This window comes from Heterocephalus glaber, unplaced genomic scaffold, assembly GCF_053883595.1.
Source record: "Heterocephalus glaber isolate CG9 unplaced genomic scaffold, H.glaber_assembly_v1.0 deba00001531, whole genome shotgun sequence".
In the NCBI taxonomy this organism is placed as follows: Eukaryota; Metazoa; Chordata; class Mammalia; order Rodentia; family Bathyergidae; genus Heterocephalus; species Heterocephalus glaber.
Window position 1 is genome coordinate 23,074,291 of NW_028258329.1, and position 13,080 is coordinate 23,087,370.

The following is a 13,080-nucleotide window of genomic DNA, read 5'->3' on the forward strand; positions in this document are numbered from 1 at the left end:
ACCCCCCCTTGTGGCCTACTTTGTCCCGGTCATCTCACTTCTCCCCACTCTCGTAGATTCTGCACACCTCTCCCCATCTGCACAGCCACTGCCCTGATCCGGCCTCACAGTCTTCCCAGGACGATGGCACAAGTACTTGCCCTGGCTGATCCCTTTGCCCTCCAGCCTATTCCTGCCCCTCCTCCTACTTCAATGCAATTTGCAGTTGATCTGTGAAAACCTTCAGTGACTGTGAGTCTGCAGAATGCAGGGAGGAGCCCAGCTCCCAGGATCTGACACTTTCCCCCAGTGTCCTTCCACCAACCACAGAGAATGACACACAGTTCCCAGCACAGCATCTCTTCCACCTGCAGAAAGCAGATGTTAAGGTGAAGACACCATGAAGGTGTGATTTTGCAGCCCAAACCTGCTACTCGCTAGCTCAGCATGCTGGGCTGACTGCCTCCTATTCCAACCCTAGGTGTCCCGTGTGTAGAGAGGAAGTCCTAACAGAGACTGCACTGTCAGGGCTGCTATGAAAGGGAGACAGCAAAAAGCAGGTCAAGGGGCATCCAGAGGGCACTCAGACGAAAACCATCATGACGCTGATCTCTCCCCATCCTTGCCCACGTTACTTCCCACACCCACAGTGCATTTTCACCAGCACATCCGCAGTTCTCCTTTAGGGTGATGTTTTAGCTCACAGTTACTCTCACTCTCTGCCAGGCTTCCAGGACAGCTGGGCTGCAGGGTGTGGGATGGAGACTTGTCCTGTTGCTCCCAGCATGTGTCATGACCCTATCCTGTAGCTTTGCACTGACCAGAGGCCAGCCTGTCCCCTCCATGTACTGTGAGCTCCTGCAGGGCAGACACCAGCCAGCCTCAGCAGAGGACCCTGGCAAAGCACCTGGCTTGTGGAGAGAGCCAGAAATCATTCACAGAAGGAAGCAGAATGACTTTGACCATCATGCTCCACCTCGAAAGCCAGGGTGGTGCTCCGATGTCTGCAGAGGTGCTAAGCAGGAGACCCTACGTCTGTCCTCAGCATGGGCAGGGCAGGACAGTGGGGCTCTGGGGAGAGCAGAGTTTAGCCTTCACCTCATCCCTCAGGGGCCTCAGCACAGACAAGCAGCTCTGGGACATTTTCAAGCAGTGGAAAAACAAATGCAGTGCTCAGCAAGCAAACTGCAAGAAGCACAGGGCCATTGGGGATGAGCTCATGGCAGGATTGAGCTGTGTGGTGGAGGGAGAGCTGGCCTGACCACAGCAGCCTCCAGCCAGAGTGCCAAGTGACCTCAGGCCTTTGGCATGCTATGGCCCAGGCCTACTGAAAGTCCAACAGCCACGTGAAGAAAAGTATCCATTTCACCTTTAAGAAAGCACATCGGGTGACAACAGCAGCCCTTTCCAGACCTGGAGTATCCGGGGGAGGTCACCAGGCCAGGCCAAGTGTCCTATCCCCGGGGTCAGGCCTTGGCTCCCCTGGGCAGCCACACCTCCAGTTAGCCAGACATTTTCAGTGGACAACTGGCTGATGAACTCTGTAGATCTGAGGATACCTACTGGGAAAGGAGGCCCCTATATTGGGATGACTTCCTGCTCCAAGCCAAATGTCAACCTGTGAAATGCATGGTGCTGGGTAATAAGGATGAGGTGGAGGCCATACACACCTTCAGAATTGCAAAGAAGTGTCCTCTGGACTCTGATTACATACACAACATGGAAAATGCTTCCCATGATGGGTGACCTCTGACAGACTCAACAAGTGAAGGAGTGGACAAGGGAATCCCCTATTTCGGGGGCTCTGTCTTTTCTTTTAATCACACCCCCACATATTTTAAGTAAAACCTATGCAGTATAAGATGTTATAAGGCTAACTGGGAAGGCTACTGTGTAGCAGAAAAGGCTTCCGGACTACATCAAACTTCACTGTGACATTTGCATTTAACACGGAGTCTGCAGGAAGCCGAAAGGACCCTGGGGACACAGCTGTCCTTGGACCCAGCACACATGCTGTAAGCAGGCTGCTGAAGAATCTGTACATAAAGCTCTTGTTTGTACCTCAAAGCCTTCCTCTGCTGCTCACCTTTACAGATTTTCAAAGTCAGCTTTAGATATTTACAGCAACTTTGGATGGCTGCCATAGATCTTCACACTGCCTAATTGAGAATCTTCATACCACCCCAGCCACACACAGTTTAGAATGAAGGAACTTGAGCTAGTGAGTAAGCAGGGGAAGCACAAGGCATCGTTCATCATTGAGTTGCCTCTTCTCCAAAGCTCTAATTCTATGATCTTATAATAGGGTAAGATGACATGACTTCATTTTGGCTACCTCATCTGGGTCAGATGACTGTCTCTACCCATCTTAAAAGATTTCTGGGAAAAGACTTTATAAACTCTGAGAGTTTACAGCAAGAAATCTTTTCACATACCCATTTGTCTAAGTTGACTATTTCCTTCACTTGGGCAAGAGCTCCCCCCTCTTTTCTCCTTCCTCCCTTCTTTCCTTCCTTTTGCCCATCCATCTGTCTGTTCAGCCATCTGGTCCCCATGAACACATACTGTGTGTCAGGTCTGAGGGCCACGCTGGATGACAAGATGAACACACCACACCACTGGGTCTCAAGAGATCTCAACAATGAGCGAAGAAGGGGGTTGTGAGTGCTGAGAATGTAGTTACCAGCCACAGAACACAATGCCAACAGTTGCATATCCTGTAGGAAAGCCATAATCCTCATGCATGAAGATAACTTTGTTTCCCACAACCTCCAACTTCATAGAAATATGACCAACTGAATACAAAAACAAAACCAAAAACTGAAAAAAAAATGAAACCCCCAAGGACACAACTTTTAGATTCAGTGTAAACTAATCAATCCATTTGCCTGGAGTGCTTCTTCAGAGTACTCAGAGTTATTTCTCAAAAATGTTATTTTCTCTGATTATTAAAGTCAAAAATCAGAAAAGAGTAGAAAAGAAAAAATATCCAGCAATTGGCAGTAACAGTCTATGTTTCCAATGCATAGATTTATTCATTTATACTCTAAAAATAAAATTAGTGTACTGACATGCATGCTTCATAGCATATATTTTTAAAAAATACTTCTTGGGCTACAGCTGTACCTCAGTGATAGAGTGCTTTACTAGCAGGTGTGAGGCCCTGGGTTTAGTACCCAATATTGCAAAAAACAAAAACAAGAAAACTTCTTTATACTTTGTTCTTACATGTCCTTTGGAGGCATACGTACTTAATGGTTGTTTGGTATTCTATCATATAGTTATTACATGTTATTGTAAACCAATTCTCTACCACTGAAATGTAGATTAACCTGAGGGTTTCACAGTTATAAATAATGTTTATACACAAACACATACACATCTGAGGTTAATCTTTAGAATAAATTCCTAGTGGGGCCAGGGATGTAGCTCAGCAGTGCCGTACCTGCCTGGCAAGCACAAGGTCCTGAGTTCAATCCTCGGTACAGAGAAAAAAAATCCTAGAAGTGCAATGTTTGTATCTTAAGGATATAGTATACAGTATTGTATACAGTATTTGAAGGCATTTAATACATACTGACAAATTATTCTACAGAAGATGTGTTCTAATTTATATTCTAACTAGCAGTGCATATAAGTGCCCATTTTTCTGAACCTTACCAACATTGTGTATTTTGTCTTTTCTTTCCTTCTTTCTTTCTTTCTTTTTTTTTTTTTTTTTTTGGCCATTTTAGGTAAGAGGGGATGGTATCAAATTGTTTTAATTGGCATTTCTATTCAGCAGTTAGACTGAATTTTCCCCCATATGCTTAGTGTGTCTATACATACATTTTTAAAAACATCCTAATATACCATTTGCTCAGGTTCTTCTATTGAGTTAAAATCTGTCTTCTGGCAACTTTCTCCCATTAGTTCAAGTTGTGCCTTCTGGAACTACGCTGAGATTATTTTCTGCTTCACATGACACCCCCTCAAATACTTCAGGACAGAAATCATGTCTCACTTTCTTGAAGTTAAATACTCCCAGGTCCTGCAAACATTTCTCATGTGGCAAAGTTTCAAGGCCATTGCTGAAGATTTAATCCATGACCTGTCCTACTGTTCCTGCAGATGCCAGTGCTGGCTGTCACTCAATCCATGCAACCTAGGAGAGCTTCCTGCCTGCACCTCAGGCCTTGGCCTCCTCTCTCTTCCTCGCCCATAACATGAAGAGTGAATTTTACCGTGATCATGGCATTTCTTGTGTGAGGTCAAAGGCCTGGAGCTCAAATAAAGTGTAAAGAAGAGATGACTTTGAGGCTGAAACAGGAAAAGGAATATGTGTGTTATAATGAGAATGTTTAATTCAAATGAAGAAAGCTTCAAAAAGGAAGAGACATTTGCCTTGATCTAGGTCCTGGGAGGTAAATTTTGGCAGCATTATGATGAGCAGCATTAGGACCCAACATTAGGATGAGCTTCCTTCCAGAAGTCAGGCTGACTGCCCAACCACACGCCCCCTGTAGTCACCTGTGCACACACTGGTCTCCTCACCCATCTAAGGAAGCCCTGTGTCCTGCAGTCCTCAGAGCCTGCTCAACAACTACCACAAGGCAGGTCATCATGTGTGCTTAGAGAACCAAGCCACGGGGGAATCTCCCTGCAAGGGTTCACAACCCTTTGCTGTTATTTTCCTTTCATCAAAGAACCTTCTGAGACAAATCTGGGTCTCTAGAGTATTTCAAAACCTGACAGGTTCCCTGGATATCCAACTGGAGCATCTATGCCACCGACAAGGAGCCTGGGGCATTACTGAATTGCACCCAGTTACCACATCATACCAGCTTCTAAGAATTCTTCACGCTTCTGGGGGCTCATCAGTTCTACAGCATTGTCAAAACTATTTCTGGATCTCCAGAACTGAGGTCCAGTCTTTGAATACCATAAAAGCGTCACTGCCTTTTGAGTCTCTGTCCTTAAGGACATCCACAGCCTTTGGCAAAGGCACCCAGGCACTTCTGTGTCTTATGGTTGGCGTGGTCTGAATGTGTCTCCCAAAGTTCGTGTGTTGAAAATGTAAGTCTCCAAACTCATGTGCTCATGGTATTCAGAGGTGGGACTTTTGGGAAGTAGTTATGTTTAGATGAAGTTATGAGGGTGGCACCATGACAGGACTAGTGGCTGCATAAGAAGAAAAAGAAGGGGGACCTGAGCTCCTGCTTTCTCGCCATGTGATTCCTCCACCATGTTATGACACAGCAAGAAGGCCCTCCTCAGATGCAGCCCCTAGGCCTGGAACTTTCCAGCCTCCAGAACTCTGAGAAATAAATTTCTTTTCTTCATAAATTATTTGGTCTTTGGCATTTTGTTATAAAGATAAGTGCTATTTTTATAAACATAAAATAGTTTAAATTAAAAAATATTTAAATGTGCATGTATATTCATTAAACTGATATATATGAATATATTTGTATTTATATATATATAAATTTCTGTGTACACATAAAAAGTTTTGGACTTTGGAGTGTTCATGTTACTGTCATTCTGCTGTGCATTTAACAACTGCTTACCATATTTGTGGATATAGAAAACTCATTTTAAAAAATTTTTAAACAGTATCTAGAAACTATTTTGTTTCTGAATAAGCCATGCTATGGAGGAAAGGGCTCACACACAGGTCACAGGTACAGTCTCCTAGGGGACAGTGAGGCCACACTATTACTCGTTGGCCAAGGCAACATTCAGCTTCTCGGCACAGGAGTTGTGTACATGATAGGTCCCTGTGCTGGCCAGAGAGGCATCCTGGGTAATTTGCCCTCATATCAGAGATCCAACTCACCACTATCAAAAGGAAATGCTGGAAATCAAAAACACTGTGGCAGAAATCAACACTGAATGAAGAATGAAGAGCGAACCCAATCAAGGAAGGGATCCACAAGCTTGTAGATGTGTCACACTGGAAGTCCCCATACCAAAATGTAAAGGGGAAAAACCTAGAAAAAAATACCCAAAAACCATGGCATAATTTTTAAAAGTATAATATGTACAAAATGTATGTGTAACTGAAACATTCAGAGAAGATAGCTAGAATGGGGAAGAAGAACTATTTGGTGAAATGTCTCATAATTTCCTAAAATTAATGACAGACATCAAACCACAGATCTAAGAGGCTTAGAGAAGCAGTATCAAAACAATTCTATACTTAGAGATATTATATCCAAACTGCAGAAAACCAAACAGAAACAGAAAATTCTGAAAGAAGCCAGAAAAAATATCTCACAATCCCTACAGAAGAATGTAGATGAAAATTATGTGGACTGCTCATTTGAACCAGACAAACAAGGATACAGTAAAATATTTACAATTTTGAAAAAAAAAAAGGTAACTGCCAATGTAAAATTCTGTATCCAATGAAATTATCTTTGAAATGGAAAGAATAAACAAAGACTCCACAAAAACAGAAACAGTGAATTCATCACCAGTAGAGCTGCCCTGCAAAAGATAGTAAACTAAGTTCTTCAGGAAGAAAGAATGATAGAGATCAAAAACTCACTGCTACATAAAGAAAGGAAGAACATCAGAGAAGGAAAAAATAAAGGTAAAATAAAATCTTTCATATTTGTTATTCCTGTTTAACACCTGTCTGTTTAGGATAATAATAGTAGCAATGCATTGGGCAATGACAGTATGTAGATAAGTGAAATGAATGTGATATTATAAAGGATGGGAAGGAAGAAGAAGAAATACTTTGTTATAAGGTGCCTGTGCTACCTATGAAGTATATATTATTATTTTAAAATGAATTTATATTAGTTGTAAATGTGTATTGGAAACTTTGGACAAGAAATAAAAAATATTTTAAAAGAAATATTGTTGAGGGCCAGGGATTTAGCTCAGTGGTTCCACCACCTGCCTCACAAGTGCAAGGACCCAAGTTCGATCTCTGATACCAAAAAAAAGAAATATTGTTGATATGCTAAGACAGAGAAGAAAACAAAATCATATAAAATATTTAATGAAAACAAGAATAGGCAGAAAAAGAGAAAGAAACAAAGAACATGAGCAATGAGTAGAAAACACGGTAGCTATTAACCAAACTATATAAATTATCATGTTAAATGTGAATGGTTGAAATGTACCAATTAAAAGACACTGACAGAGTGGACAAAAAAATTAGACCCAATTCTTATGTTGTTTATGAAAAATCCACTTTAAATATAAAGGCTCAGGTCAATACTAATCAAAAGAAAGCTTCAAAAGTTATATTAATTTCAGGCAAAGCAGAATTCAGAGCAAAAAAGGTATCAGAGATAAAGACAGACATTACATGCAGGAAGCAAATCTCCAAGAAGACATAACAATCCCTAACACACATATATCAAACACAGAATATCTAAATATGCAAGGCCAAAATCAATAGAACTACAAGGAGAAACAGACCAATACACTAGTATAATTGAAGGCTTCCATACTGCTCTTTGAGTAACTGATATATCAAACAGGAAAAACATCAATATGGATATAGTCTCTTCTAAGAGCACTATTAATCAATGTGCTACAATTGACATGTATAGAATATTCCATCCAACAAAAGCAGAATGTCTACTGATCTCACACTGACATAAATCATTCACTGAGATATACCACATTCTGGGCTGTAAAGTGCATACAGATGGGTGGACACTGTATACATCTTCCTGTTCAAGAACAAGTTCAGTGGGCTGGGGGTGGAGGTCAGAGGGAAACTAGTCCCTGGATTTGATCCCTACCATAAAAGCTTTTTGAGATATAATTCACAAGCTATAATATTCACCATCTTAAAGTGTACACTGTAGTACACAATTTAGTATATTTACAGAGTTGTGCAACTGTCACCACTGTATAATTTTAGAACACTTCTGTTACTACCCCCAAACCCATTATTGGTCATTTCTGTCTTCCCTCCCTGCAGCACCTGCAAACTACAAACCTACCTTCTGTCTTGATGGATTTGCCTGTTCTGAGCATACCTGTAAATGAGATCATATAATACTTGACCTTTTGTGTCTGGCTGCTTTCACTTCACATGATGTTTTCAAAGGTCATCAGTATCATACTAAGTGTCAGTACTTAATTTTTGTATGACTGAATAATCTTCCACCATATGAGAAAATCACATTTTATTTACCCATGCATTCTTTGGTGCACGTTCTAGTTGTTTCTACTAGGAATAAGGCTGCTACTAACATTTGTGTACAGATTTCCTTGTAACACAGGTTTTCAATTCTTTTATTAGATTGATACCTAGAAGTGAAATTGTTGAGTAGTATGGTAACTCTACATTTGACATTTTGAGCAACTGCAGACTTTTTCCAAGTGGTTGCACCATTTCACATTCCCACCAGCAACATACAAGGGTTCCAACTGCTCCACCTCCCCACCAACACTACATGTCTGTTATTTTAGTGATTCGAGTAAGAGGTACCTCATGGTAGTTTTGATTTGCATTTCTCTGATGACTTGGATACAACTATTATTTCAAATTGTCACTCCGACTTTACAGAGGGATCTATGTGAACTTTGAAATGGGTTGTTAAGGCTCCAACCACCTCTGTAGCATTAGCTCTCTGATGGCAAAGAGCATTGTGTTCTAACTACAAAGGAAAACAAGGATATTTTCCTGCCTCCTCTTCTACAAATAACATAACAGGATTCCATGATCAGACTTAAACAGTATCCATTCCCTGGAAATACATTTGCAGCCCTGCTTACCTGCGGGAGGCCAGGCCTTGATGTATCCTGTGCAGTGGACCACGGCATATTGGGCTTCACCTTCTTTCACAGGGCCAAGGCCATTCCTGCAGAAAGGACACTGTGAACACGCTGTTTGCATTTTGCAGTGTGAGCCAAGGACTTCAGTAACTCCTTTGGCATCTAAGCTACTGGGTTCCCTTGTTTGCCTTTGGGATTTTGAATCCCAACTTCTCACCATCCTGTTCTCCCTCTCCCATGTGATCTGAAAGTCTCAAGTGAATTCCACTCACATCCCCATCTCACGGCGGTGGCTGCCACCTGGAGGCACGTTCCTCATGGTCCTTCTCTACACTGAGCCCTCTCTTCAGCCTGGGCTGCTCTTCCGCTTAGGGAATTTGAGCCATGGACCACACAGTCCCAAAACATGCATCAGAAAGGGCACTGACCTGAACCTTTTCCTCATGGTGGTTATTCTGTTTAGAGGCAGGTGGTCCAGAGGAGCATTTCCACACCTGGAATTGACACATGAATTAGAATGTGTGAAGACCCAGGTAAGCTCAGAAAACATGCTGTACTGCTGTAGATGGGCCTGGACTGGTGCTTACACATTTATCCATGGCCAGTTTCTTTCTCAAGTGCAGATGCAAGTTTTCACACCTTTGAAGTTTGGTGTGTGCCTGCTTCCAAAGCACACGGCAGGTGTTTCAGAGCCCAGCCCAGAGCTGGAGACTACAGATTGACTAGGAAAAGCCTAACCATGCTCAGGGCTATAAATCATTTCCTTGGAACTGCGTGACTATCAGGAAACAAGGGAAGAGGGTGATGGCAGAGCCAGTGTCTCCTCAGGCTTAAGCGAAGACACCAACTCAAAACAGATGTTGCCAGCTGATGCACAATGGCACCATCCCAGGCATTAGCATCCCATCTGCAGGAATGCTCCCTTTCTGCAGAGCTCTGGCCCCAGGAATAACTCAACAGGAGGAAGCTGCTAATGGCCAAGAGGAGCAAGGGACAAGGGACAAACAGGTACTGAACCAGGTCTTCCTGAGGGCCCCTCTCTGGGAGCCAGGGGATGTGAGGCTCACCCTGCCCACTCTGGCAGGCATTTCCCTGCCTCCCTTCTCAATTATCCTCTCAGTATCCCAGGCTAATGAGCAAGGCCCTCGCCGTGGTCAGGGTCCAATGGCAACGTGGCATTGCTTAACTCTTCCGTGCATTTCCATTTCCAACCACGTGGCAAGCAAAATCCTGGATGGCTTAATTTCCAACCAGCAAAGACCAGAGTCTAATTATTCTCTGAGACCTTGGTCAGCTGCCAGTGCTGGTGAGGATTTCCACAGCAGGATGAGACCGTGATATTGCTGCCCGGGAGCACCCGTGTGGCCCTCTGTTTCTGGCAGGCAGTCCGTGTGTCTGGCTAAAATGAAGTTGTTTTATTTGGAGAAGAAGGTTATGCTTTCAACTGTCAGCAGCACTGCTCACCTCCCAGTCAATCCAGTCAGGAGGGGCCTGGCACTTCCAAGAGCAGCTTGGAGCACATTCCATAGAGCAAGTGGCCCAGGCATGGATCTGGCTGGCAGGGTTGTGACCCAAGCTGCTACCAGAGATGGTCCATGAGGATGCAGCCAAGCAACTGATTCAGGAGGAAGCTGCCTAACCCTAAGAATTTCCATCACTGCAGCCCCTGCTGAATGCCCTCAAGCTAGAATGGGCACTCACTCTGGTCCCCAGAGCATAGTAGGCAGACCTGTGGTGACTGATATATTAGTCATTTTGTCCCCAGGTGACCCTGAGCCCAGCTGGTTCTGCCAGGTGAATGGGAGCTAGGCTGCCTGCAGGACTCCATCATGGGTTAAATGGAGACAATGATGCCACCCCAGTGCTGCCAAGTGAGCTGAGGCAGGTAGTGAAGGGACTTTATCTGAGCCCTCTGGAGAGGAGCAGACCAGAGGAAGGGACAGCTCTCCTTGGACCCTGAAGGTCTATTTCTCATGACAGGAAGCCAGAATCTTCTGCAGGTCCCAGGGGCCAGGTTGGCGAAGCTCTCTTTTTGCACTCAACACAGGTGGCACTGGGGAGCTGAGGTGGCCTGGGATGCTAAGAGGATCACTGAGAAGGGAGGCAGCTAAAGGGTGAGCAGGTTTTATTTAAAATGTGTCCTGCTTTAGAAGATTACTGTGAAGTGTGCGAAATATATGCTCCTTCTACAGCACCTGTTTTGTTTCCTAGTACCAAATAGATAATCAAGTGGCAAGTCACGGTTCTGGGGTGGCATGGCATCAGGGAGTGTCTCCACCGTGCAGAGCCTGGGATCACCCAATCCCAGGGCTGGCAGCTCAGGGCACAGGAGGAGAGCAGGCTGACGCTGGCCTAGGCAAGAGCCATGAAGAATCTTGCAGCATGGTCAGGACAGGTGCTCAGGGAGAGTGTGGGGGTCCACCAGCCCACTCAGCCTTCCATTCTGCAGGAGGTGATGAGATCCACCTGCACCTCCAGCCCCTGTTGCTCCTCCTCTGAGATGCAGCGATGGATCCTTGGTCCTTACACTCAGTAGCACCATTTGGCAGTCGATGGCTCCTCCATCCCAGACCTTCTTTTCCCTCTGTGGTGCTCTCCTCGCCCCCGGCAACTCCCCAGTCTCCCCTGCCATCTCAGTTCTTGGGTATCCAGTCTACACTCGCTTCACAGGTGACCTCATGCTCATCCCAGGGTCACACCCTCCAGTGCCACCTCTCAGTCTCCAAGTCTGTGTCTTCAGCCCCAGCGCCTCCCTTGGGTTCCAGAATTACATGTCCAACTGTCAGCTCATCTTCTCCATTTCATTGTCTAACACACAAGTCAATCGCAGCAGGCTGAAATTTTTCTCCACCCCATGCCTGCTTCCCTAGTCATCTTTCTCAACTCAGTAAGTGGCAACTCCATTTTTCCAACTGAGCAGGCAAACATTTCAGACTTGTCTTTGACTTCACTTTCTTGTGTCCTTGCTGCAGGCTGGGACTATCTCTGAAATACATTCAAAGTCTGAGCTCTTTACACACCTGCATTACTACAACAGCCTCCTCACTTCTTCCCTGCTCCACACAAAGTCAGAGCAATTTTTTAAATGTTGTTCAGAAAACAACTCTTATGATCAAACCCCAACAACCTTCCATGTCATCAGTCACAGCTGAGGGCCCTGTGCACCCAGGGCTTCAGCATCTGCAGATTCCACCAACCATGGAACAAAAATATTTGAAGAAATACTGTATCTATACTGAATGCATGCAGATTTTTTTCCTGTCATTCTCTAAACAACAAAGTACAACAGCTATTACTTCAATTGTATTGGGTATGATAAGTAATTAAGAGCTCCTTTAAAGTATACAGGAGGATGTGTGTAGGTTACAGAAAATACTACTGGGGACTGGGCATCGGTGGGTTTTGGTATTGGTGGTGGCTCCTGGACCTGATCCACCATGGCTACAAGGAACAACTGTATGTGTAGAACACCCTAAGACATCAGGGAGGCTCAAAGAAGCATAAATCAAAGCTTCTATCCTCAGGGCATTATCACTGATTCATGAGGCCAAGATATTTACACTGAAAATATCAATCAATAATGAAACAGAGCAATTTAAAATGTATGAGCTGTCAGAGGAAACATAAGAGTAAGTATGGATTTGGTGGTTTCGACACAAACATGTTGAGAGATTTGGAACCTTGTAGAGGATGGATTCAAGCAGGGCCTTGAGGGAGGGGAAGGAAGTCAAGAAACACTGTGGGCAGGGGGTGTGAATCTGAGAACAGGCAGAAAGTGGTGGGAACCCAGACAGGAAAGGATGAGAGGAAAGAGGGACCCTTCTACGACAGACAAGGCAGTCTATCTATTCACGGGCCTGAGGTCAAGAAGACTTAGGCAATGCAAAGAAGCCATGCAGCACGTGTGACCACGGCAGAACTGAACCTGGCTAAGGGTGGATCAGAAGGCAGGAACCCCACCACTGCCACAGCCCTTTAAGCCTCGACAGACCTCATCCTGCAGATGAAAGAGCGCCGAGAGCCCATGCACATCCTCATGGATGACTGCTGTCCCTCCTTCTTGACTGTCCCCGTCTTCAGATCCAGGATCCGCCCTGAGAGAGAGAAGGACATACGCATCATCCTTGCTGAGACAGAGGATTGAGGGGAGGGGTGGAACGGCTGTAAGGACAAGTAGGGCTGCACAAGTTATTTGCTTCTTGGAATTCCCAACATTCTTTGGCAGGAAACTCACAGAACGAGACTCATGCAACTCAAAATGCCTGCTGTCTCCAGAGCAGTCTACACTGCCGTCTCTGCTATCAGACCCCATCGCCCAGAGCCTCTCTAGCTGGGCTGCCTCCTCCCCCACACCGTGGAGACAGCATCTGC

The 13,080-nt window shown here is 44.6% G+C and overlaps 1 protein-coding gene across 13 annotated transcripts in view; it reads right to left on the reverse strand.

The window, feature by feature from the left end:
- The window catches only part of Arnt2 (aryl hydrocarbon receptor nuclear translocator 2), a 153,139-nt gene that overhangs the window by 45,520 nt on the left and 94,539 nt on the right, over nt 1-13,080 (reverse strand). For 8 of the 13 annotated variants that reach the window (XM_087188469.1, XM_087188464.1, XM_087188462.1 and 5 more), the window contains 4 exons: nt 12,701-12,803; nt 9,138-9,203; nt 8,710-8,795; nt 7,932-7,967 (listed from right to left, as the gene is read on the reverse strand). In XM_087188469.1, coding sequence (XP_087044595.1) covers nt 7,932-7,967; nt 8,710-8,795; nt 9,138-9,203; nt 12,701-12,803 — 291 coding nt within the window. The remainder of the gene's footprint in view (nt 1-7,931; nt 7,968-8,709; nt 8,796-9,137; nt 9,204-12,700; nt 12,804-13,080) is intronic. The other 5 variants (XM_087188468.1, XM_087188472.1, XM_087188465.1 and 2 more) reach the window with 1 other exon arrangement.